Source organism: Peromyscus eremicus, chromosome X (genome assembly GCF_949786415.1).
Source record: "Peromyscus eremicus chromosome X, PerEre_H2_v1, whole genome shotgun sequence".
Lineage (NCBI taxonomy): Eukaryota > Metazoa > Chordata > Mammalia > Rodentia > Cricetidae > Peromyscus > Peromyscus eremicus.
Genome location: NC_081439.1, coordinates 29268733 through 29296547, shown reverse-complemented (window position 1 = coordinate 29296547; position 27815 = coordinate 29268733). Strand labels below are relative to the sequence as shown.

Here is a 27815-nt window from a genome sequence, read left to right as displayed (position 1 = left end):
GACCAAAAGCAACTTGGGAAGGAAAAGGATTATTTAATCTTCCATTTCCATATCACAGTGCATCACTGAGGGAAGTCAGGGCAAGAAGTCAAGTAGGAACAGAGGCAGAAGCAGTGGAGGACTGTTGTTTACTGGTTTGCTCTCCGTGGTTTGCTTTGCTTGCCTTTTTTCCCCTACAACCCAGGACCACTTACCTGGGGTGGTACAGCCCATATCAATCATTAATCAAGAGACTGTCCCACAGAATTGCACACAGGCCAGTCTGATGGAAGCACCTTAGTTGGGGTTCTCTCTTCTCAGATATGTATAGGCTTGTGTCGAGTTGACAGAAACTACAGTACAGGGAGGGAGTTAAAATAGTCAGCAAGGGGACTGGATGACTGGATCATGTCAGCTCTGGTTGTTGGGAGCCTCAGTGAATTAATACTGACATACACAGTCGGCTCTATTGGCGTTCCTGTCTGAAGTTGGCTTCTTGAAGATTTGGGATGCGGTAACCTGTGGGGGATGGTGCCAGGAACCCTGCTGTCCCCCATTCTCTTCCCCTTCTGTCGCTTTCTTTTTCCCTAGGGATAACTTGGATGGATTCTTAAATAGAGTCATTTTTTGCAAAGAAAAAAAGTATAATTTCCCGATCTTTTTCAAAGGAATCACCTTTTATTTCTTTTAATCCCTTTCTGGGCCATTTTTTTTTTTGACACAGTAAAGCAAACAGATGGGTATAGCATACTGTTAATAGTAACATTTTTTTAAAATGCTGTTTAAGAAAAGAAATGATAACAGTTGTTTTATGATTGACTTTTAACTTTAAAGCAATCCTTGATAATATCACCAGGAGAATACTGTTTTTTTTTCTTTTAAAGAAATTAGTTTCCTTTGTAATTTACTTTGACTAAAGCATTATAATAAAAGGTAAGACACTTGGAATTATGTATACAAAGGGAAAATTACTGAATTTTCTTGAGTGTCTGACATGTTGTGGACAAGGATAGAAAACCATGAAATGCTAGAAATGAAAAGTCTGTAATATATATGTTTATATACACACATACATGCACATGTACACATACCACAAACATACACTCTCAACAATTTAACTGCCTGTGTTGCCTCGTACCTATGTGCAGATCACTGTAATGTTTGAAAGAGTCCTATCACTTAGTATATGAACTGTATTGCTATATGTAACATATGGTTTAAATAAAAAAAAAAAGACTCCTCCTTTCGCCCTTCTGTCTTGGCAGTACGCCATCCTTCTTCTGCTGTCTTACTCTATGTATTTCTTCCCTCTCCCTACCTCATTCTCTATGTTCCAACCTGTTATGTAGTGGGCTCCGTGTGTGTGTGTGTGTGTGTGTGTGTGTGTGTGTGTGTGTGTGATTGGTTCTAACTACATCTGTATAGAGAGCACAGGAATAATCTGGACCATTGAAGTCCAGGGATGACCTGCTGACATCTTTTTGCAATGTAGCTCTAAGTCTGTTGTTAGAGACACTTTTGTAGGATGTCATTTTATATTGTTCTTGTTCCCTGCTGATCCTCTCTGGAGAAAGTGTTCATAAATTTAGAAATGACCAAACCTAGGCAGCAAGAAGGAAGAGAGGCAAGCGTTAGTGGGTGGTTCTGTAGGATCAATCTCTCCATCTCCATCACCATAAATTATCAGCTGTATTGATCCATTCCCATTGATGTATGAACTCATTCTACCAAAGACCCATGTGAAATGGAAAATGGAAAATGATCATTTATTAGAATTGATGAGTGTCAGCTTTGTATTGAAACAAAACAAAAGCACAGAGATCTGAATGGCTTCCCTTTCAATATTACATGGCCATGGGCCACCAGACCTGGGTGAACCAGCAAGGCAGAGTAACATCACAAATATCTTGTCCTGTTCAGAAGCTCAGAACAAGACTGGAGCTTACTTGAGCCCAGAAACGCATTTGCATCCCTTGCTGTTCTTCATACTTCTACCCAAGTTTGTCTAGAGACCTTCGTTCATGGATTTGAAACACCTATGCATATAATTTTCTATTTTACCAGCAGTTATGGATCCTGGTGGTGGCTTTCTACCTTTTATTTATTTATCTTAAAAATTTTGTGTGTGTGTGTGTGTGTGTGTGCGTATGTGTGTGTGTGTGTGTGTGTGTGTGTGTGTGTGTTATGCACATGAGTGCAGGTGCCTACAGAGGAAGAGGAGAGTGTCAGATTCCCTAGAGCTGGAGTTACAAGTGGGTGAGTGGCCTGATGTGGGCACTGGGAACTGAACTCGGGTCCTTTGGAAGAGCAGTGCACATTCTTTTAACTACTAAGCCGCTTCTCTAGCCCCTTTTCCCCTTTAAGGCATCCATTTCTTCATCCACACAATCCGTGCAGAAAGTTTCCAATACTTTACCCCTGGTAGCCCTTTCTGGTTCTCTTCTTGTCTCCGTTAGAACACAAGCAGAAGTGCAGATCAAGGCACAGTGCTGCCTATCTGTAGTTCTCAAGTCGTTTTAGCCCGTGCACCCACGGTTCGGGCTTGTGAGCATTTTGAAATGTTGCAGAGCTCGAGGCCCAACTTCTCATCTGGCAAGCCCTTCCCAGGGTCCCCACTTTGCCATGCCACCCACATCCTGTTACAGGTGGCAAACATTTGTTGACAGACTTGAGTTTCTACATGGCCTGTCAGAAGCTTTCGGGGAGCTTTGGAGAATTCCAGTTGTTTCCTAGGACAGTTTTGTGGTGATTTTTGTTGAATAATGAAGTTAACATAGCGTTTCTGCCTTTAATAAAACACCCATTTTCACTTAGCCCATAGCAGCACAGGCTTCTGCCAGTCTTCACTCTGCTTGATTGTACATGGGTGAGCAGGTAGTGAAGTGTGCGTTCGATTAGCATTCAGCTCCGTACTCTTCAGAAGGCTGCCTCAGGAGGACTTTCATACCATCACCATGTCCACTGGGTGTGGGATATCATTATCCATGGGGAATTGGGTTGAATTGCTATGTGCCAATCAAGTCTCTCAACCTTGTTAGATGATGGCTGGTGATGGGTCGGTAGGTAATACGCTTCTTTTAGCATATTTAATATTTCAAACTAAAGTTATACCAGACACATAAGAAAGAAGCAAGATGGAGCTCAAGCAGGCATTCATGTATACATGTTCAGAGCAGTATTCATAGTGGAAAAAAAGGTGTCCATTCAAGGATGAACAGATAAGCAAAGTGTGGCTGATACATACAACTAAATACTACTGTTCAGCCTTTAAAAGGAAGGAAATGCTGACACATGCTACAGCGTAGCTGAACTGTAAGGTTTATTATGTTAGGTGAAAGAAGCCAGCCCCTAAGGACACATACAAAATGGTTCTGTTTGTATGAGGCACTCAGAATAATCAAAATCATGGAGGTATGAGGTGGAATGGTGATTCCCAGGACATGGTGTCAGAATGGGAACTTATTTTTTAGTGTGTAATATTGAGTTTCAGTTTTGGAAAATGAAGGGGGGAGATCAATAGACAGATGGTAGTGAAAACACAACAGTGGGAATGTACTTAGTATTCCTAAAATGTATAAACACAATGTCTGGAATGGTAACTTTCATCTTGTGTATCCTTTACCACGGTGAAAAGAAATCAGTGGCATCATGGATATTTAGTACCTGTCTCCCCACTATCCCACACTAAGAAATTTTCTTACCTAACAATTACAATGTATGTTTATTACTCCACCTCAAGTGCATTGTGTGTCTTTTGAGGAGTTAAGGATGACTTTGGTGAGAGGATTCTGTGCTAGGAGAGATTTTCTTCTCGTGTTTAAGTTTTCTGTTTGTATTAGCTAGCTAAACTAAATACACTACTCATAGAAAATTAGTAACTTTTTTTTTTAAGTCAGGATCTCATGTAGTCCAGGCTGGCCTCAGCCTTGGTTTGTAGCCAAGGATGACCTTAAACTTCTGATTCTCTTGCTTCTATCTCCCAAGTGTTGGGATTACAGGAGTGCTTTTCCATGACCAGTTTATGTGGTGCAGGGGATCCAAACCAGAGGTTCATGCATGCTAGACAAGCATTCTTACTATGTCAGCAGAGCTGTACACCCCTGGTTCCATGAAGTGAATATTTTTATGTCCTTTAAAATTAGTGTTTTGGGGGGCTTGGGGAAATGGCGCAGTTGGTAAAGTGCTTGCCACGCAAGCATGAGGATTGGGTTTGTATCTCCAGCCCTTACTTACAGAAAAGCCAACCTCACCGGTCCTAGTGGGTATGTCTACATAACAGCTCCTGCACACAAGGCTCGGGGAACATTGAGGAAGAGAGAGCAGAAAGATGCCAAGAGCCGGAGAATCAAGGATCAGGCAGTTTGCTGAAAGACTGTATCTCCTAGTAAAGTCAAAAGCTACTCCCATAAAGTCTCACTAACATGGCTGCCTAAACATGACTGAACAAGGACCTTAATAGACATGCAAAAGTGGACAGGGGAAAGATCACAAGGCCTCAATCCCACAGAAAGAACTATAGGCAACTAAGATATGCTCAGAGTGAGAGAAATAGTCTTCCCCAGGGAAGAATACACCAATTAGTTATCCAAAACCAAATGGTCAGCCCTGAAAACATATATACCAGTAACATACAAAATGAGCAGGTTATATTTAGGAATACATGCATATATACATATATGTATGTAATAGCACTTGATGAAAAAAGGAGACCGTGAATTTGAAAGAGAGTAAGGAGGGGATGGTGTGAATGGAAGAAAGGAAAAGGAGAGCTGATATAATTATAACCTTAAAAAGAGTATATGAGCAGTACAAATTGTACTTGATGGGTTTAAAAGGAAAAAGAGGACACAAAGTTGTGTGGGTAGAGAAGAAGAGGATCTGGAAGGAATTGAGAGTGAGTAATATCAAAATACATGGAAGGACATTCTCAAAGAACTAATACAAAATAAGAAACAGGAAGCTGGGATCAGCGGGACACTTCTTTAACCTCAGCATCACTTACCCACCTGCTTCCTCCTTTTACCTCAGTCGGGGACCCTAGCCCATGAGACTTATCTCAGGTGGGGACCCTAGCCCGTGAGATGGCACCGCTCACATGCAGGGTGGGTTTTCTTTCTCTCCTCAGGTAGACTTCTCTAGGGACACCATCACAGACACACCCAGAGACATGTTTCCACTGAGAGGCCCCTCAAATTGACAATGAAGGTTGACCATCACACCCCTTTTGGTCTAGGCTCTGGGTGGCTGTGTTTACCTGCAAGGAAATTCTCTAAGATCCTATTCTCAAGAGTCTAGAATTTGAGAATCAGATAGGTGCTGGGCAGCATGGACAAGGTGAAGAGAGCTTTTATACACCGGCTCTGTGCCATTTCATGCTGGCAGGGGCGGGGGTGGTGAAGACAGATGTTTGAGAGGGATAGCACTTCTAAGCTGATGATTCAGCGTTAGCCATGCTTCTTTTTCTTCCCATTAAAAACAACAAAAATAAACAAACAAAAATCTTAGTCTCTGATTTGGACCCTTATCACATCTTATAGACCAGGCAAGCAAACTGGCTAAGGGACCTACTCTGGCAAAACCTGTCCATTTTTTTTTAAAATAAAGCAAGTTGCATTGGCACCTAGCCACAGCCAGTCACTGGAATATTGTGTACGGCTGCATAGGTAGTATGGCCCACAAAGCCTCAAGTGTTCTCTGGCCCCTTCTAAAATACATTTGCCAACCCCTCTGTTAGAAAAACTCAGTTCCCCCCTTCCAGAAAGTTTTGTCTTGCAAAAGAGACTCATACTTGTGTGTAATATATAGACAACTTTATAGTCTGGCCTGTTAAAGTTAAAAGACATTTAACTGTTGAAAACTTATTTAAGTGCTGACAAAAATGAGTATTGTCGTGGAGATAATTGCACATTTCTTTGTGTCCCTTTTATATTTTTCTCTGCTGTTCCTTTTTCTGTTCCGTGAAGGAATCTTCACTGCTTCTCTAGCCTCGAGACTTGTAGATTGACACTTCCTAGATGTACAGTTTCTAAATTTATGCTCTTTCTGACACTCGCTTCCCTCCTTCTGAGAGGTAAAGGCACAGATGAGTTGGGAAACATGAAAAGTCTGAATGTGCATTACCATTTTTTGAAGCACACCTCTGGGCCTTTCCTGTACTTATAAGGACAATAAGAGTTGTTTAAAGAAAGGGGAACAGTCTGTGTTTGCTTTGAACAAATAGATGGTATGGTCACTAGTGACAGGCTGAGGAAAGCTCTGGCTAGAACCCTTCACTGCTCAGGAAAGCCAAGGAAAGGATGGCCAAGGAGGTGGGAGGGGGCCCTAGGGGAGCAGTAAAGGGGACTAACTGGGGAAGAAGGGCAACTGACTGAAGATAGGCAGGGGGAATGGGGGAGAACAAATGAGAACCAACTATAATGGCACATGGGAGCGAAGAGGGTCTGATGAAACCTAGTACTTTGTATGTTAACCTAAAACTTAACATAAACCTCCAAACCAAAAAGCCTCTTCACTCACAGCTAGCCCTGTTCTTTCACTTTCACAGCTCATTAGTTGCTTAGGAACCCTCCCTGTTCTCTGTGATATCCCTCCAGAACAGCCTTGGCAGAAACCCACTTGCACCCGTCCAGGAAGGCCCGAGTTTTGCATGGTTTTGTTGCTCGGACCAGCGCATGATCTGATGATGCTCAGTCCAGTGGCTCTGGGGCCCTGGTGCTTAGTCTGTACTCTTGGCTTTCTCTTTGAGTTGTACCTTTTCTTTTCTTTTTTCCAAGACAGGGTTTCTCTGTGTAACAGCCCCGGCTGTCCTGGATCTCGCTCTGTAGACCAGACTGGCCTCAAACTCAGATATCCACCTTCCTCTGCTTCCTGAGTCCTGGGATTAAAGGTGTGCGCCACCATGGCCCAGCTGAGTTGCACATTTTCTTTTAGACTCATTCTGAATGTTGTTAGATAGAGCCATTCTAAAGACTACTCTCTAGTCCCTTCCCCATCCAGACTACTCTCTAGTCCCTTCCCCATCCAGACTACTCTCTAGTCCCCTCCCCATCCAGACTTCCTGGGAAACACCTGATTCTCGATCCTCTCTATCAGCTGCTGTCTATCTCTACAGCTACATTGACATAAGCGCTAAGAAGCTGTGGGTTTCCAGTCAGGAAAAATGGTAATTGCATAGGAGACAAACCAGTCCAGCACACTCTACCACACACATATTGATGCCTTTCTGCTTCTGTTTAAGAACAGGGGCTTGCTCTGTGTGACCCTCCTGCTTCATCCTCTTGTGTGCCACCACACATGGCATTGGTGGGCTTTTGTTTGTTTTTAAAACATAGGTGGGATCATACTGACCTTCTATATTATAATATTTTTATTAGATTAGATAGCATCTTAGAAGTCTTTTTGTATCAGTTCACTTAGATTTGTACCATTTCTCTAGTGGTCTGTGTAATATGCCTATGATTTAACCAATTGGTCCCCTAATAGGAGGACATTTAGGATGTTTCTGCTGTTTCACAGTTCTGAGTAATTTAGCAGTAGACATTTTACACATATCTCTCTATATTTGTGGTGGTTAATTTTTTTGTGAGCTTGCAAACCATAGTCTCTTGGGAGGAAGGAACCTCAATCGGGGAATTGCAGCTGTCAGATTGGCCTGTGGTTATGTCTGTGGGATATTTCTTTGATTAGCAATTGATGTAGGAGGGCCCAGCCCACCTAGAGGGGTGCCCCTCCTGGGTCTTGGGGTGTATTAGAAAGCAGGCGGAGTAAGCCAGTAAGCTTTGCGCCTCCATGGCTTCTACCTCAGTTCCCGCCTCCAGGTTCCTGTCTTTACTTTCCTTGACTGTAACTGGTAAAATGTAATAAACCCCTTTCTCCCCAAATTGCTTTTGGTCAGTATTTTATCATTGTAACTGAAAGCAAACTAAGACATTATTCTAAGTGACTTACCCAGAGTCTAACTTTTCTTTTCTTTTCTTTTTTTTTTTTTTGAGACAGGGTTTCACTGAGCTGAAGTGGAGTAATTGTAAATCCTAACCTAACTCAATAGGTTTTGCATTTGCTAGTTAAATTCTGTGCTCTTTCTTCCCTTTTTATTCAAGCAACTTTTAAAACTTATTTGTTTTGTTATACTCTCCTGGAGAGTATAACGTCTTAAAAGTGGAATTACAATTTTTAGATTTTTTTTTCCCTGAAAGAACTAGGCAGACACTTTGGTCTCTGCTGAACTTACTGACCTTAATACCCTTCATCCTCTAGTAATTCCATAGAAATGGGACCTTGCTGTTAGTCAGGCAGCTCTTCCAGCAAATCCTGCTGTAAATATCGGCATAAACTTTCTTCCCTTTTGGATGATGTGTATCCTCACTACTTGACAGGCAGCAGAGATCCCTAAGCAGGGAATGCCAATACTGCTGAACAGGGCTAAGAGCTGTGGGTGTGTATATTTGTGAAGCCCCATAGGTACACAGAAGCCCTGACGATCTCTTCATCCCTGAGAAAGTAGCAAGTATATAGTGCTTTCTAGAATTTCAGCAGACAGAAAAGGGAGTGAAGGTTTGGGCTGGATTGCATGGGGCCGGTGGTGAGGCAGTGGCAGGTGTCAGCCTGTGCTGGCCTCCTTGGAAGAAGGGAGCATGGGGTTGGGCTTAGCTGAGACAAAGTGCCATATGACAGAGTGGACCCTCACTAGCCACTGACCTGAGTAATAAGAGGACACTTGGCAAGTGGCCTCATGACTACTGTGCCCACGCGGCTATTTTAGATCATAGTTTGTGAGGCCACCTGATGGGGTTCTTTTGTTCAATGTGTGTCTCCCTGGCCTATGAGACAGTCTAGTGAACAGACTTCAAATGTCATACTTATCACTTTATTTGATATAAAAATTCTTCCTTTGGGTTTCCTTGGAAACCACAATTTTGAAATCAGGAATTTCAGATTCTTAACTAGTGAAATCTCTAGACCCCTCTCATAGGATGATGTTTACAAATGAATAGAATCTATAAGATGATAAAGGAAGCCAAACACATCAAAATACAGTTACCCAAATATTACAGAAATGTATGTAAGGAGTGTTCTTCGTTGATGAGTTAAACAGCAAGATCCCAGTGTGCCTAGACGTGATCATGAGTGTAAATGAAGTAGAGGTGACTGTACATGACATTTCAAGATAACTACAGGCATGAACTGAAAATGTCTGTCTATGGAATAGGAAATATATATTCACTGATGCTGCCAATACCCATGTAGTGTGTTGCCTTTGTTTAAAGGGAAAATAGAAAGCCATGTGTGAGCGAGAGAGGATGGTAACCTTTTTCTCCATCTCAGTTTGTTCATTTATTAGTGCTAAGGATGGTAGTGTGCATGATAAGCAAGTGCTACACTTCTAAGCCACATTCCCAGCCACTCTCCGGATTTCGATTGCCCTGAACCATTTGTAAAAAGTGTTAACTACATTTATCCGTGTACGTCCTGGTGGTGTGTGTGCCATTACACATGTGTAGAGGTCAGAGGTTAACCTGAATGAGTCAGTTCTCTCCTTTCATCATGTAGTTCCCGGGGTTGGAACTCCGGTTTCTGGGCTTGGTGGTAAGCACCTTTTCCCACTAAGTCATCTCCTTGACCTCAGACATCCTCTTTCTGTTCAAAGACCCCAGTTAAGGATCTATGTTTGGGAAGTCCTTCCTCTTAGATCCCAGAGAATGAGTTGTGAGGTTATAAGCTTTTATTTGCATCAAGAAAATTCATCAGTACCCAGCTCTCCCTTTGGACCCCACCCCTTTGTTCGGATAGGTGCAAGAAGGGAATTCATGTTAAAAAACGAGTCAGCTTTTAAAAATATTTTAACTACCCCGTGGCAGAGATCTTTCTTTCCTCCAAGAGACAGTTATGTGGAATTTTCTGTCATTTTCTCAATTGTCCCTTCACCACAGTGGCCTTTTGTTGGTACTTTAAAAACTGGGAAACTCTAGATTTGATTATGGTATTTTCCTCTCAGCTTCTCTAAGACTGGGAAGGAGAGATAGATCCCAAATGAGGGTCTCTGGGATTTTCTAGATGTTTTCCACAGTTCCTATAATGTTCATATTCTCTGTTGCCTCCTCTGTGCCTCCTTCCTACCTCCCTCCCTCCCTCCCTCCCTCCCTCCTTCCCTCCCTCCCTCCTCCTTCCTTTTATTTTATTTTTAATTTTTTAAAAAAGATTTATTTATTATGTATACAGCGTTCTGTCTGTATGTCTGCCTGCAGGCCAGAAGAGGGCACCAGATCTCATTATGGATGGCTGTGAGCTACCATATGGTTGCTGGGAATTGAACTCAGGACCTCTGGAAGAGCAGCCAGTGCTCTTAACCACTGAGTCATCTCTCCAGCCCCCCTTTTATTTTTTTATAGACACAGTTTCTCTGTGTAGCCCTGGCTGTCCGGGATCTCACTCTGTAGACCAGGCTGGCCTCACACTCACAGAGATCCGCCTGCCTCTGCCTCCCAAGTGCTGGGATTAAAAGCATGCACTACCGCTTCCCAGCTTCCTCCTTCCTTTTCACCTCTCATTATCTCCCTGTTTTCTCTTATTCTTATCTCTTTTTCTTCCTCTACCCAGTCTCTCATTTTATTCCATCCTTGCCCCATTAACCATAAATATTTGGTGTCTGAGATATCCGTTTGTCAGTATCAAAGATCGAAAACACCTTAAAAATGTTGGAGGGCAGAGTATTGGGGAGAAGGGAGAAGTCTTGTTTATATCCAACAAATAACTTATATTTAGAATCTTTCCTCAAATTTTTCTTTAAAATTCTGTATTCTCATTTTTGCTTGAATGACTCTGCATGGAGCATTTAAAAGTAGATCAAACAGAACTCTATAAATATGTTGGGTTCTTTTGGGCTTTTTGCCCAAATCAGTCTTGCTAAAGCAGAGAAGAGCAAAGTGCTTTAATATGTTGGATTTTCTCTTCTGCAAAATCCAGAATCCTTCTCCCAGACACTAGCTGCCCAGGCTGAGGAAGGAAGCCTTGGCAAAGAAGCCCCTGGGGTGTGGTCCACTGAAAAGCTAAAACCAAGGTCTGAGACTAGCGTGAGGAAAGCCACAGAACTGGTATGCTTAGAGAACTCACTGATTATGTTTTCTCAGTATGATTCCTTTATGTCACTCCGATGGGAAAGAAAGGCTGGTGAAAAGAAAATTGGTTGAGCTAGTACAGGTAATTTAACAAAGCTGCCTTCTACTGGCTTTATGAATGTAAAAGCAAATGTTAAAAAGGATGAAGTCAAGTGAAAGTAAGCCCTCCTGTAAAGTAGGCCTCTGCCCGTCACGCCCATGTTGTACATAAGGAAATGGATGCAAAGAGCCTGCGGTAGTTGTAGTGGGGGAGCCCTGGGGCCTCTGTATGCCTTCTGTCTTTTGAGCTGCAGGCTTGTTAGACATGGCCATAATGCTTTCAGTGTGAACCATGTATCCCTGAGCAGGAAAATCACAGCTCATATTGCCCTTTCACAGTTTTCCATACACCATTTTTATAAGATGATTGCGGTAGAAGATACTTTAAGTTCTCTGTATCCATGATGCCAAAATTATAATAGATGTGACTCCTAGGGAAATATCAGAGCATGGCATGGTATAATCTGTAGTCTCTGGAAGGGAGAGCCAGAAGAGTCAGGAGTTCAAGCTCACCTTTCATGGCATAGCTTCATCAAACCCTGTCTCAAAAACAAATAACCATTAAAAATTAAGTAAACAAAACCCAGGAAAGGTCAAACAACATTAATACTGAAAATACACATATGCAAAATCAGTTCAAGTGGATTGTTCTTTCTGTATTCCTCTGGCAGTAGAAACTCAGTATTTTTTCATCATGTTAGTCAGCCAACTATTTTTTAGGGGGTGCATATGGGTCTCATGTAGCCCAGGCTAGTCTTGAACTTGATATATAGTGAAAGAAGACCTTAAATTCCTTATCTTCCTGCTTCCAATTCCTGAGTGCTAGGATTACAGATGTGTACCACTGCACTCATTTTTATGTGATGATGGGAATTGAACCAAGGGATTCATGCACTGTACCAACTAAGGTATATCCACAACCCCCAGTCAGCTTTAGGACTATTTCCAGTGGTTTTGTTAAACAGGGTATCCCAATCTGTAATTTTTAGGGCTGAGGAGGGACTAGATCCTGGAGTTTTATTCTTCCTTTTTTTCTAGATACACAGCACCTGGGCCCACATACTGATTTCTGAGTGGGTATTTGTGAAGAAGTAGCATCATCAGAGCCATAATAAGACATATGTGGGAGTTGGGAAATGAGTCAAATTTATTGAAAAAGGTGAGCACAAAAAAGCCAAGAGGTGTCACATTGAAAGGGTGCAGACAAACTGATGCTCTCAAATAAGGAAAACACAATGGAGTGAGGACACTGTTAGAAAAAAGCAGTGGTTAGGGAAACCCAGAAAAGTTCCCTCATGTGTTCAAGTGCTGGCTCTTCCTCTCTTTGCTTCCCCTTCCATCTTCGGGACTGACTTACAATTCCAGAGGTTCAGTCCATGAGAGGCACGATGACGCACAGGCAGACATGTGCTGGAAAAGTAGCTGAGAGTTCTATATCAGGATCCACAGCCAGCAGGAAGGCCAGACTCTGTACTTGGAATGGGCTCTTTGAAACCTCAGAGCCCACCCCTGGTGACACACTTCCTCCAACCTGGCCAGACCTCCTAAATCCTTCTCAAGTAGTGCCACTTCCTGATGAGTAAACATTCAAAGATATTGAGCCTATGGGGGCCATTCTTATTCAAACCACCACACCTTCCCTCCCCCTCCCTCTCCTTCCCTTCCCTTCCCTTCCTTCTCCTCTTTTCTCCTCCTTCTCCTTCTCTCTCCCCTTCTCCTTCCCTCTGTATCTCTTTCCTTCCCCTTTCTCTGTCTCTTCCCCCACCCTCTCCTTCCCTCCTACTCTCTCCCCTTCTCTCCTCTTTCTTCCTTCCTCTCTTCCATCCTTCTTTCCTTCCTTCCTCTCTGTCCCCCAACCTGCCCCCTTCTTCTCCCTGTCCCACCTCCTTCTCTCTCCTCCCTCTCTCCCCGTCTCTCTCCTCCCTCCTTTCTCTTCCTTCTTCTCTCCTGCACTCCCACTTCCCCTCTCTCCTTCTACTTTTATCTCCCTCTCCCCTCCCTCTCCTCCCCCTTCCTCCATCTCTGTTAGTACACACACACACACACACACACACACACACACACGAATGAGTAAGCACACTCAGAAGGTAGACAGGGATCCCACTGTCCTATACGGGGACGGCCTGCTAAGTAGGTGGGGAAGAGTCAGGCCTGGGAAAGCAATCAGATTGGTTCTGATGGGATCCTGTGGTCTCCTTAGGATACTAACAGCAATCTGATTGGAATGCTGACAAGTATGAGATATAGATGGGGAGCTCTTTGAGCTCACATCTCCTGCTGTCTTAATGGGCTTCTTGCCATAGGGTGGTCAGAAACCCCCTTGTCATTCAGCCTGTGAAATAAATGCATCGCTTTTGTCTGATTCAATTAGTACTTATTTACTTGTGAAATAGGAACTCGCCATTAATGTAATTTAAGCAAGTTAAGCATCTATGAGGATGAGCTTCATAAAACAAGGTAATTATTTTTATCTGATAACTGATGTTGTTTGAAATGAAACATATTTCAGCATATTATATGTTCTTTGTAAAATCAGATTGATATGCAAAAGCACTTAAATGAATCTTTATGCCTCACTCCCAACTATTATCATTACTTTGGTGGTATTGTTTTCCACATCAATTTCTGTGCTTACGTAAATATGCCTGTATACACATGTTCTCTTTCATTCATGGGACTGTATTAGGCCTTCATAGATTAATAGCTGAATGGATTCATTTATTTATCAATAAACATTTTCTGAGTTCATGCTCTGAGCTAGATCCTGGGTGATTAGGCATAAGTAAGATAGTAATGGCACTTACAGTTAGAGAATGTGTGTCTCCATATGATATTTGGTCTTTTGATATGTTATGGACACCTTTTCACATCAGTATTTGTGCAATGTCTTATATTTAATTACTAAATATTCCATGATTTATTCAGGCCCTCCCATCTTAGTGGACATCCAGGATGTTTTATATGTAGATCTCTGTGCTATTAGAAACAGTGCTGTCCCAAACCTTTTGACACATATGTCCTGGCTATCTAAAACAAATGCTTTCTGTCTTTTAGAGGACCAATGCATGATTTTTCTGTTCATAGAAATCTCTCCTCTACTGTTTAGTATGAATAATTGCAAGTGGACTGTAAATTTGTAAGAGAAAATAGGAATAGATTATTATATAAGTTCACAGATTTTTTTTTTTTTTTTTTTTGTGTGTGTGTGTGTGTGTGTGTGTGTGTGTGTGTTGCATTCTGGTGGAGAATGAGGGACAATGGCAGCACTACATTATCTGCCCCATTTCCCTTCCCATAGTGTCAACAATTCAACATGCTACTTACCTTTTGTTTCTTTTTTAAGGGGTGGGGTCTCATTAAGTAGCCTTGGCTGCCTTGGAACTCACTGTGTAGACCAAGCTGACCTTTAGCTTGCAGCAGTCCTGTATCTGACTCCAAACTGCTAGGATTATAGGCCTATGACACTATGTGCAGTTGATGTCATTGTGTTTTAAGAAGACGTATGTTAGGTTCTCTATTTAGCATCATGAGGAAACATTATCTTGCCTTTCCTCTACCATTTCCGTCCTTCTAGTGCCTCTTGGACTGTCTGGAAATTTGTATTCACAAAACGATGACCCATAGGCGATATGAGTAGTAAGTATTCATTAGTTGATTAATCCATTCATTTGCCAGGCACACTCTGGTCTATATGCTGGGATCAAGGACAAGTAAGAGAGGGTCACTGGCTCCAAAGGAGGCAGCAGATTTCATCAACCGATGATGGTATTGTGTATATCTGCATTCATGACTGCCTTGCTTCCTTGGTAGATGATTCCTCCCACTGTGGTTTTGAGGCTTTATGCCTGCCTTTCATTTCTCTTGGGCAATTCACCTGATTTAGGGCTATCTCTCCCAAGCCATTCCCCACATCTCTGACACCAACCACTTTCCTCTAAATTGTTTTGTCACCCTTTATTCCATGCTTCCCTATCCAGAGATTTTTCTCCCATTTCTCATCATCTCTAAAATGAAGTCCTTATTCTTGACACCCACGGTGCCCCACAGAGATTCTGTCTTAACTTCCTTCTTGGCAGTATCTTGGATTGATACCTAACTCATGTGCTGTAGACAAGTTAGTCTTTTGCTGTTTGTCCCTAAAGGTGTGGTCAACTGTTTGGTGTGAGGAATTGAGGGAAGGGACTTAGGTCTTGAGTGTAAACATAGTTCCTTTTACATAGAAGATGTTAGATGTTCATTTCCTTCATACCCAGCAAGATGAAATTGATTTTCCTTATGTAATGGTTGGCTCTGTCTGTCTCCCTTATCACCTTCCATGGCTCAGAGGCCCTAAGAAATGAATCCCCACTGTGTCTACATTTTCCTTTTGGGACAAAGCAAGAACTAGAATAGCTTTCACTGCTTTCCTCACAGCCCTCGCCTTTGAAGTAGCCCACAAATGGATTTCCTGGTTTCTGCCATACAAAGCGGTTGACTGTGTATATCCCTTTAGGAACGAGGCGGGCTCATTTCTAGGGACTGTACAGTCCCGGCAGTGCTGGTTAGGTTTCACCCTGCAGATTGCCACTGCAGCAGTCCAGCAGCAGCCAAGAAGGCTTTGCAAAGAAAGACCTGGGCGGTCCCTTTTGTTCTGGAGTCTGCTTGCCTTCTGAAGTGCCCTTCCTCTGAGAGGCAGCACATTGAAACAGTCTGACAAGTGGCAAGATTGCTAGTAAAGGGCATGGTGCAGAGTCCACACCTCTTCCCTTTCATCCAGAATCCACTCCATGTCCAAAGTGGCATGTGCTAGTTTCCACATTGATTTATTTGGCTTATATTGCTTTTCCATCCTGTGATAAGAATTCTGCCTTCTCACATAAATGGAAGCTCCCACCTCTTTGAGAAGCTGACATATTGCTCATTAACTTGGGGAGTTGTTGCACCCCCCGATAATGCACCGTGCCAGATACTTTGTCTACTTCATTCTCTTGTTCCCAAGAGTACATGTCCAAAGCTCAGAACTACTTAGTACAACTGTGAAATACAACCACACCATGGCAGCATTTAGCTGGGTCATATGTTAACACTATGGGTATTGAGTCATATGGCTTCTCGTCCTTGCTGGAAAAGATACTGAACATGGGCACTACAGTCACATGATAATCTTGATATTCTTTGAACAATACATCAGTCTAGATGTCCGTCCACATTGGCTGCATGTTAGTGTCATGCCGGGAGCTTCTAAAAATTCACATGCCCAGACTCCATTTTAGACCACTGGCATCTGAATTGCTGGGGGTGGACCCCAAGCATTCTTCTCTTTTTTCCCTCAAAAATGTGTTCATACAAATTTTAAAGTACAGAAAATTTAACAATACTGGTACGCTCACATCGATTCTCCATTGTCACCCCTCTTTTGCTTTTTCTTAAATTCAGAGTAAGTTACAAACATCAGGACACTGTCCCTAAATACTTCAGGATATATTTCTGAAAATCAAAGGCATTGTGTGGTGTAACTGCAATAGAATTAACATGCTCAGGAAAAGTAGTATTAATGTAACATGATTATCTAGAATTAGCCCATACTCAATTTTTGGGCTAATTTTCCCCAGTACTCCCAATAATTTCTGTGGTGGGGCCAGGCACCTGCTGTCTCTCCATGCGATAATGCTCACAGAAATCTCCCAATAATTACATTTAATGTTTATATATATTTATGGGGTATCCACTTATTTGTCTTTATGTTTTATTTCATTTTTGAAAAGAAATTTATTTTCATACAATATATTCTGATTGTTGTTTCCTCTCCCCCCACCCCCTTTCTGTCTCTAGTGAGAAAACAAACAGGCATCTAAGGAATAAGACTAGAATAAAACAAACACAAACAGATTGGAATAGGACAAAACACTGAACAAGGAAAAGAGCTAAAGAAAATGCACAAGAAATGCATATAGACACAGAGACACACATCTTTGCACACATGGGAATCCCATTTGTGGGCTATCAGGTTTTTTGTTCTGTTTTAAGTTTTTTTTTTTGGTGTTGTTTTGTTTTGTTTTGTTTTGTTGACAGTGGAGTAGTTCTCTATCCTTCAGAAATATTTTGTGACACAGAATTTAATTAAGAAAAAAGTCAGGGCAGGTTTGTAGACTGTCCCTCACTTTGGTGTCCTGATGGCTGAACTGAAGCCAGTGTTTTTGCATGGCATTCTGTAGCTACAGCTGATCAGGAGGCACGTGGTATATGTCAGGTTGCCTCTCGATCGATCGGTGATGTTAACTTTGCTCATTTGGGTAAGGCTGTGCCTGCCAGCTTTCTCTATTCTAAGAGGACTGTTTTCCTTTTGTAATTTATGGCAATTTGAGGGAGATACCTGGAGGTTCTGTAAATATCCTCGCCTTTAGTAAGCATTCACCCAGTGGTTTCAGGAGACATTGATTCTTGCCACAATCAATGGTTACTATGATGTCTAAAAATTGAGATCATATATGTCTACATTGCTTTATGTTATTAGTCAATATTCTTTTGTTCCAGAAAGAGCTTTGGCTTCTCACTCCATAACTCTCTCCTCTTATCTGCCTGCCTATCTAGCTTGCCACCTGTTGAACATATCAGACAAATTGTAATACACCCCTCAGTACATGATATCCTGGTCCCACAGGTGCCACTGGGAGGCCTGCAAAGCTGATTCTTGTGGCCTTTCATAAATTTTGACACAACCGTTTTAGTCTCATCTGGTATGTTCTTTTCAGCAGCACTGAAAGAACATGTTTTCTGTGGAGATCTAGTTCCTCAGGGACTGCCATTTAGGAAGGCATCAGTCGTTTCCTGAAAGGTCCCTAGGTGATGTCAGTGTGTAGCCAAGACTGAGAATCAATGGCTTTGTGCCCTCCAAGGAGTGATTGATTGCCTGTTCTCGTAAGGTGTTTTTCTATTGCCTAAAATTTGTGGTGCTGAGTCATTACCTCAGGTTTAGATTTTTGTGAGAATTATCCCGTGGAGAGACAGCAGGTCCCTGGCCCTACCACAGAAATGTTCAATAAGTCTAACCTGCACTTTAAGATTCTAGTAAAGGTGGTTCCTGGAACAGTCTAGGGAAAATGCCAGAAGTAACTCTGGAAACAGGAAATTAGGGGCTTCTGATTTTCCTTTTTGACTTTAACAGTACTTTCTTTTTTGTAATTTGGTTACTAAGTCTCTCTCTCTCTCTCTCTCTCTCTCTCTCTCTCTCTCTCTCTCTCTCTCTCTCTCTCTTTCTCTCCCCCCCCCTCCCCCGCAGTATGGCGGGAATGAGGCCTTCCTTTTTGAAAAAAAAAGGGGGAAGTGCTGTGGGATGTTCTGTATGGCAAATGTGTTGCTAATTAGTCAATAAATAAAACACTGATTGGCCATTGGCTAGGCAGGAAGTGTAGGCAGGACAAGGAGGAGAATAAAGCTGGGAAGTGGAAGGCTGAGTCAGAGAGACACTGCCAGCCACCACGATGAGAAACAGCATGTGAAGATGCCGGTAAGCCACAAGCCATGTGGCAAGGCATAGATTAATGGAAATGGATTAATTTAAGCTGTAAGAACAGTTAGCAAGAAGCCTGCCATGGCCATACAGTTTGTAACCAATATAAGTCTCTGTGTTTACTTGGTTGGGTCTGAGTGGCTGTGGGACTGGCGGGTGACAGAGATTTGTCCTGACTGTGGGCCAGGCAGGAAAACTCAAGCTACACCCCCCGCCCCGTCTGATTACAGTCATGTGTCAGCATGTCACCATACCTAGTTTATGTGGTGTTGGGGTTAAACCCAGGGCTTTTTCATGCTAAGCGAGCACACTACCAACAGAACTACACCTCCAGTATCCAAACATTAAATAATTTAAGCCGTTATAGTTTCCTTCTGTTGGTAGATGTGGAGTGTTAAAAAGCAGATTATGTGAGTGTTAGGAATTGTCAGTTGACCAAAAAACTTTCTTTCTGTTTGTGATGTTATTTGTTCTATTTCTTGTGGTAATCGAACAGATTTGATCTAGTGAAGTTTTCACATGCCACAAGACTATAGGTTGAAGGGTCTAAGACATCAGGGTGTACCTTGTTCTGAGACTGGAGTCATGGTGTGGTTTCCAATTTCAGCCATTTCCTTTTTAGAGAAGGAGAATATACTGCAATGTATCCCCACATAACTGGTGAATTTCATTTAAGACAGGGTCCTCTAGGCCCTAGTTCCCAGTACTTGCTGGAAATGTTTGGAATTTAGGTCTTTTCACTTTCTGGTTTCAACTCTTAGCCATGTACTATGTTAGCCCATCCAGTTCTTCAAAAATATTACTACTACTACTACTACTACTACTACTACTACTACTACTACTGCTACTACTACTATTTTGGGGTGTGTGTGTGTGTGTGTGTGTGTGTGTGTGTGTGTGTGTGTGTACGTACAGCTTTGTGGAGTCAGTTTCTCCTTCTCCTTCTACCTTTATGTGGATTCTGAGGATCAAAATACTTTTACCCTGGGCCTTTTACCCCCTCACCCCTATACATGGTTCTTTCTGAAGCCACAAGACAGAGCTGAGATTCATTTTAAGAAAAGCCAGATAGATGGGCAGCATATTCTCTAGAATTATGTCAAAGCTTTGAAATACGAAGCCTTTACTTATAAGCTATAAAATCTCTGGTGAAATAATTGATTGCTATGTCCTCCTGAAACTCATTGTCTATAAAAAGAGAGCCAGCCTTCTACCTAGAGATCAATCTGAAATGAAATGTCACAATACAGGTAAAGTATCTAATAGTCATAACCATTGAGTATAAGTGCTTTATAACTGTTAGCTGATATTATTTTATTAATCAAATTATTGTAGGAATGGAATGTGGCTGTTAGCTCTAGTGAGAGAGTTGAGGTTGTGCCTGCCTTGCTATATGTCTGTGTACATGTTCTTGCATATGAGTGCATACTCATGCATGTGTATTTTAGGACCAACATGCTATAAGGGTATTAAGTAGAAATGTAGCAAATATGCATTGTAACATTCTCCTTCTTTCTACATTTTTGGTAAACAATGTATGCATACGTATTTGCATGTGCATTATGTCCATTCCTTCTTTCAGTTAAGCATGAGAAGTTAAAGTGGCCTTGCCTTGAAGACACATAAGTGACTGGCATAAGCAGTGGCAGTGGTATTGCCATGAATAATGGAAAACACTTAGGATGCACTTTCTACTTTTTCTAATGTAGATGTGTGTGTATGTGCATATATATACATATATATGTATATATATAGTTGGCTCTGCTTATTATGTGTGTCACAAGTTGGTCTGAGAGGAAGATGGTGGCTGAAAATAAGAGATTCCAAATTTCAGATATGGGCAAGTCATGTTTGTTTCCAATTCTCAAGATCAAAGACAAAAGCCCCTCAGAAGGAATTGGTGATTGTACCTACCTTTTCAAGGAAGCTCGTGATTCGCTAGTAAATGCCAGTGAAATGTAGGGCAAGAAAAAATGGCAAGAGACACCCTGAAACTCTCTGTGTTACGATAGGTGAATGCAGTTGAAATACAATCTCTCCCAAGTTGGTGTTCCTCTTTACACCCACACTGGGTTGTGAAGCCAGCACTCATGTTGATATACAGAGCTGAGGCGCAGAAAAACAGGAGGCCTACAGTTCAGTAACTTTCTAATGAAAGCCAGAGTGAAGAGTTGGGGCGATGTCACAGTGTTACAGGAAGCAGCTGATACAGATTGCAGAGAATTTGGGACTAGTGAATTGATTCAGTTCATCTGGGACTGAAGAGAGACCTCAGAACACAGGCCAAGGATGTACTGCCACTTATGAGCTTAGTGATCCTGGGTAAATCACTGATCTTTGGTGTTCTCATTTGCAAAATGGTTGCTCATTCCAGCTCTTTTATTTATAACTCATGTGGTTGAGATACAGTGATATGGATATCAGGAGGGGTGATGGCCCATGCCTGTAATCCCAGCACTTGGAAGGCAAAGACAGGAGGATTGTGGATTTGAGGCTAGTCTGGACTAACTAGAGAGACCCTGGTTCAAACAAAGAAACGAAAACAAAGAAAAAGATGATCATGAGCTAGCCTCATGTAGGGAAAATAAGACTTTCTGCATAGGTTCAAGTCAGGTGACCTTTAGCATCAGCTGCCTCTGAATCCTTTCTTTGTGCCTTCTGGGGAATTTCTTGGTATGTTGACAGTGTGTATTATAGGATTTTATGGCACCAGTTAAGTAAGCTCCTCAGAACCATTTAAGAAATATAGACTAGCCTGACAGAGAGAAATTAGTGAATTCATCATTGTTTTGGTACCATGCAAGCCTTTGAGGTCTCAAATGCATAGATTTGGTTGAGGTGAAGTCAGGTCCTAAACCTGTTATAATAGTCTTTTCTCTAAGAATATATCACCATGGCCTTTGCCATTTGTACAGTGTTGGGCTAGGTGCTACATTTTACATTTAAGAAAATATTTATTCATGTGGTTTTATGTATATGTGTGTGTGCCTAAGTGTATGTATGTGCACCATGGGTGCATGCAGGTGTTTGAGAAGGCAGAAGAAGATGTTGGGTCCCCTAGACTTGGCTTTACCATATGGGGGTGCTGTGAACTGAACCCAAGTTCTCTGCAAGAGTGGCAAGTATTCTTAATCACTGAGCCTTATTTACCTATAACTTTATTTTTTTGAGAATCTGATGAGATCTAATCATATCTACCCTCCCATTTCCTCCTTCCAACTCTCTCATGTCACCCCCAACACCCTCTCCCAACTTCATGTCTTTGTACTTTTGATAATCCACTAAGTTCAATTAGTGCTACTCATATGTGCGTGTGTGTGTGGCCATTCCACTGGAGAGTGGGAAACCTACCCGCTGGGAGCCTTCCCCAGCAGTGACCAAGTCCCAGCAGAGGATGTAAGGAGTCAGCAGGGGAAGGAATGAGCCAGGCATGATGATTGGGAGAATCTTGCAGCCTGACTCATTAGAAACCAGAGTGCTTTTTTATTTATACAACATTTAGCAGGGATAGATTCATGTTGTTCCAAAACATAGAGCATATCATTTTTGGTTTTGGACATGTGTTTCACCTTTTCTTGCTCATCTTTTAGTCATTATTAATAAACTATGACAGAAAAGAGTTATCATTTCCAATCATTTTCCCTCCAGTTTTGACAACATTGATGAACAGAGTTATCATTTTTACTCATTAACCCATAACCCAATTTTTAAGAATCTAGAGGCATATGACAGCCTGTTCTCAGGCTGATAGCTTTGGTTGCTTCAAGGATGCTAGACCAAAACAAAATCTTCAAGCCAGACTGGGCATATTGCCATGTACCAAGTAGTGTATTATTAATTCTTAATGGTCAGATGGCTCAAGAAAATTCTCAGGCCAAAGCTGCTGCAGGTATTATTCAAATTCTGGCATAATACAATGTTTATATTTTATATTTTTATAGAATTTATTTATATGTCTAATCCTGACATTCTGTTGTTTTTTGGTCATAATATATCACAGTGACTTTGCATGTGCTAACTTTTCTAAGATAGGGAGGTCCTGACATCTCATTATTTTATCATATTTCCACTCCATGCTTTTCTCATCAATTTAAGTCTCTGTGTAGGACAGAGATAACTTCAGCTAATCTGACTTTATTACTATATATGCCATGTAATTGCCTGAGTGTATAGTGGGAAGAGGCTTGCGATCTGAACTGTGACCAACTCCCCTAGCCCACCGAATCTTATTGACCTTTTAAAGTTTACCTTGTTTTGAATATCTTGTTCCTAAGTAAGTACAAGGACAGATGTTTCAAAAATGTCTTATAGCCTCATAAAGAGACCTCTGACTTCTTTATGTGTGTCACAACCTCCAAGGTGTAAGGAAGACCTTCAAGTAGATAAGGCTGTCTCCTTAAAAGCAGGAGGGGGAGTATATTCAGGGCTGTCCTGGGTAAGCTTAGAAGCAGCATTCCTGGGAGAAGGCATAAATAATTCATAAGAAATTTTCCATCAATCCAATATCCCCAAATTGTGCAAATATTAAAAAATCTTCCTAGGCTGGGCAGTGGTGGCACACACCTTTAATCCCAGCACTTGGGAGGCAGAGGCAGGAGGATCTCTGAGTTCGAGGCCAGCCTGGACTACAGAGTGAGTTCCAGGAAAGGCGCCAAAGCTACACACAGAAACCCTGTCTGGAAACAAAACTAAACAAAGTCTTCCAAGTATGCAACAGGTGGAGATGAAATCCAAAGGTGGCACGGTAGCCATCATGTGGCTCAGCTTGCTGGATCTTTATCAAACAGCTGTGCTTACTTTAAGCTGTATCTGCCATTCCCATCAGATGCAGCTGTGCCACCTACCCATGGCCATCCCCTCAAAAGAGAATGATTCTCCCTCCACCATCAACTATTCATTGACAGTAGCTCCTAAGTAAGTGCTGGAACATGAAGATCATTTATGGCGGAATTCTGGCTGGCTTGCTCTTGTGTAGGTCTTGTTTAGGTAATCACAACTGCTTTAAGTTCATGATTGCAGTAGCCATGTCATGATGAGAAGACCACATTTCCCAGCACTCCTCCCATCCTCTGGCTCTTACATTCTCTGAGCCTTGGTAGTAGAGTTAATGTAGATGTCCCGTGGGGCTGAACACTCAGTCTCATATTATCAGCACTTTGACCAGTCATACATCCGATGACTGTTGTCCATGGCAAAACGAAGCTATTCTGACCAAGGTTGAGTGTAGCCAAGGTCTACGAATTTAAACACAAGTATCCAGAAAGAAATTTAATAGCATGAATATAAGAGTAACAACAACAGGTTCTACTCTAGAGTCTGTGACCTCCCCATTCATGGATATTTGACCAGGGTTACAATACCAGGCATGAAATTCCTCCTGTGCAGCAGGCCTCAAATACAGTCTGAAAGCAGTGGTTTTGTTAGGCTACCTCATGACAGCCATGCTACTGCTGTACCAGTGGACACAGCTCGCCTGGTAGGCCAGCATCACAGCATGCAGAGTCCAGCACTGTGTAAGAACATTGATGCCTTTCCTCCCGCAGCAGCGTGCACAGCCACCTTCTGGCACTATGGAAGTGAGTCAACTGCAAGTTTTCTCGTTGGTGAGATTGATTTTTTTTATGTTCTGCAGCCTTCAGCCATAAAGGTCTAACCATGTAGTTATGGAGGCTAATTAAGGGCAATGACACTAATCTGTGTTGTTTTGGGGATCTCTGGGGCCTCCCTGACCAATAACTTATGCAGAAGTATCCCATGTCTTGTACTGTGATTTTTGTTTGGTAACCACTACCTTCTGAGAGCGATGTCATCCACCCATGCAGGACAAAAATACAGCAAAAATGTCTTTTGAAACTTGTTCACTACCGAGTGAGTTTCTCTAAGGCCTTTTCATGGATTCTTTGTTTTGGTTTAACCACCCAGTACCACCTCCTCTCTCCTGTTCCTCCTTCCCATTCCCAATTAACCCTTTAACCCTTAGTACCCCCCCTTTTTTCTCATTTCACATGTGTTTTACTATCCTTCCACTCATTTTATTTTATTTTATTTTTTGAGACAGGGTTCCTCTGTGTAACAGCCCTGGCTGTCCTGGAACTCACTTTGTAGACCAGGCTGGCCTCGAACTCAGAGATCCGCCTGCCTCTGCCTCCTGAGTGCTGGGATTAAAGGTGTGTGCCACCACTGCCAGGCTCTTCCACTCATTTTTTTAAGTCAGGTTATGAGTACTAAGGTTCCATATGACCTGTGATATCATCTTCATTTGGGTTAGCCGTCCCCCTCATCGCCCAAATTCCCCACTGCTCTTACACCTCTCACTGCTTAAACCTTTCTGCCCATAGTACTCCGCTTCACTACTTCATTTTACATATAATCTACCCTCCCCCTTCCCTTAACAATTATATCTAAAGTTTATGGCTTCAGCTAGAACCCTCTGGGGCTTTTGGTGTTAAGTCACCTTGGTCTGGATTTGGTGGTTTCTGTGGTTATATTGGTTTTCAAACATTTGTTATTTTGTTTCATGCTTAGAGTTATGTCTTCAGAGTTCATTTCAGCATCACATTAGATGATGGAGGGCTAATGAGATGGCTCCGTACATAAAGGTACCTGCCACTAAGCTGATGACTTGAGTTCAGTGCTCAGGATCTACATGGTAGAAGGAGAGAACCCACCTGCACAGGTTGTTTTCTGACCCCTGTGGGCACACTGTGGTGCATGTATAGTTCTTCTATCCCCTGCAATGAAATCAAATGTAAGAAAACTTAGGAATTGAAAACTCATAGAACTTCATCTTAAGGTACATATATGGGGCAGGGGGCCGGAGAGGAGTACCACAATTGCCTTGTCATGGAGATTGTCTTTGCTAGTGTGAGAACTGTGTATCTTTCACAATGTCCAGAACTTGATTTTTCCTCTGTATTGTTGGGAACTGTAGAGCAGTAGTGGTTGGCTTTTGTTTTTGATATAGAAATAGAATCTTACTGAATAACCTGCATTGGCCTGAAACTTAAGATCCTCCTGCCTCAGCCCTCTGAGCTCTGGGATTACAGATGTGTCCAATCATATCCAACTTCGTGACAGCACGTGTTGCACTGAAGTATCAGTCCTCTAGCCTTGTTCTTTGGAGAAGCAATATGCAATGGGTCCTTGGCCCATGCAGAGCCAGGCCCTCCTTACAGCTGACAGGACACATTGCTAGCCTAGGATGTGCCTGTGAGCTCTGAGTTTGTTCTTGTTAAGATTCAGTAGCATGTGACTTGGCGCAGAAAGGTGGAGATCATTAGTATAGTAGCCGAAGATGTGATTAGACAAGATATTGATTCTGAACTTCTGCCCTCCCCTTTGTGTTCAACCCTGTTCTTCCTTAGGGAGGTCCACACAGAGAAAAATGAAAGCAAGAACTAGGTCACTGGCTTTTGAAAAATATTGATCAGGGAGCCCGTAGATGTAGTTCCAACACATTCCCTTTTGTGTGATGTCATGCTGGGGGTAGGACTAATGTACTCTGTAATCACCCCTACAGGGACTTCCTTTTTCAGGGAAAAGCTTAGAAAAGAAAAAGAGTCTCCAGAGGCAGTACCCAGAAATAATGCTGGCTTTCTAAGTGCACTTCTTTGAAGTCGTTGATCCTGGTGATTTTCTAGGCCATGTAGTGGCATGAAGGAATGATGTGAGCTGGTCAGCTGTGAGCAATGCCTATCTCAGTTCTTAGCCCTCATATACCTCTCCCTGGCTTCTACCACCGGTGCTGCATGCCATCCCACATGCATGTTTTTTTATGCCCACAATGCAATAGGCAGTATGGATATTCTGTAGACAATAGCAACTGTATTTGTACCAGCTTCAAGTCAGAGGCTCCCTGGTGTGACCCATTGTGTAAATGACATGGTGTAACCCTGAGTGTCCTCTAAATGAAGTATGGCTCTGACTTTTAACCTTGACTTGCCTGGCTGGGTTCTGTGGAAGCAGCCAGGGATCTTGCTAATGCATCCCCTGGGACACAGATGGCTATGTTAAACCCTGTGGGACTTTTGAAATGGTATCAAGAATAGCAGAAATCAAATTGGCTTTGGGTTATCAGGCTCGAGGTCCAGTGTGTTGAAAGGGTGACATTAATAAGAGAAAGCCCAGGACACTTTCTCATTTACTTTGCACACTTGGGGGAAATGCTCTTTGCCTTGCTAGCATCAGAAGTAGACCATTCTGGTTTCTTTAGCATATCACATCAGCTTTCATTATAAATCATCAGCAGCAAATAGAAAGTACCATCATCTATGGAAGTGTGTCTAAGGCAACACTGTGCTCCAGTGCTTCGGGGTGGGGTTTCTGCCTTCTGCACCAATGATCAGTTTCTCATATCCATGGGTTTCTGACCCAGCAGCTTTTCAAAACACCAAGAAGCATCGCTCTGCTTTCTAATGCCTCTCTAAGAGACCAGGGCTGCTGTGCCTCTAGCCATGCCCCAGAAAGCATATTTGAGACAAATCAGCTTACTTTGCCTGCATGCCTAGGAAGCCTCTCTTTAAAACCTTAGTGTGGGATGTGAGAGAAGAACAGTATCTAAACATTTTGCTTTTCCCATCCAGGCGAGCGACGGAGACGCCGATGCCAGGTGGCATTCAGCTACCTGCCCCAGAATGACGATGAGCTTGAGCTGAAAGTCGGGGACATCATAGAGGTTGTAGGAGAGGTAAGCAAGTGGTTGAGTGACATTGTTGCCTCATCTGGCTATCAGACCCACCTGTGCATCCAGCCATGAGGAACCCTTGCTGCAGATGTGCAGGCCCATTGGCCTTGGCAATGGATGTTCAGACTCAAAGAGACTCCAGAGGTCATCTAGTTGCATCTCTAGGGGAAATTGGTTTTGGCAGAGGAATTCCTTTAGGCCAGGTAGGGGTCAGATGTGGGGCCATCTGAAGCCATTGTCTTTGTAACATACCTTTGGAATTTCAATGTTGTCTTATCAACGTTCCTGTTTACTTTAGTTAATGATGGACCCTGGTCACAATAACAGGGATTCATCTTTAGAGTAGAGATTCACTTTTCATTGTGGAGAACACTGGATATAGAAAGAATGAAAGTGGCATGTGGCATTTATTAGAAGACCAAGTATGTGACAGGTATGATAAGCTTTTTGTTTTGTTTCTGTGTTCTTGCATGGCTTGGGTCCTGACTAGGGGTGGCAAGGGGATGAAGAC

The 27815-nt window shown here is 42.4% G+C and overlaps 1 protein-coding gene across 2 annotated transcripts in view; it reads left to right on the top strand.

Moving 5' to 3' along the window:
* Positions 1 to 27815, top strand: part of Sh3kbp1 (SH3 domain containing kinase binding protein 1) — a 338436-nt gene that overhangs the window by 142584 nt on the left and 168037 nt on the right. For both annotated transcript variants that reach the window (XM_059250548.1, XM_059250547.1), the window contains exon 4: positions 27204 to 27307. In XM_059250548.1, coding sequence (XP_059106531.1) covers positions 27204 to 27307 — 104 coding nt within the window. The remainder of the gene's footprint in view (positions 1 to 27203; positions 27308 to 27815) is intronic.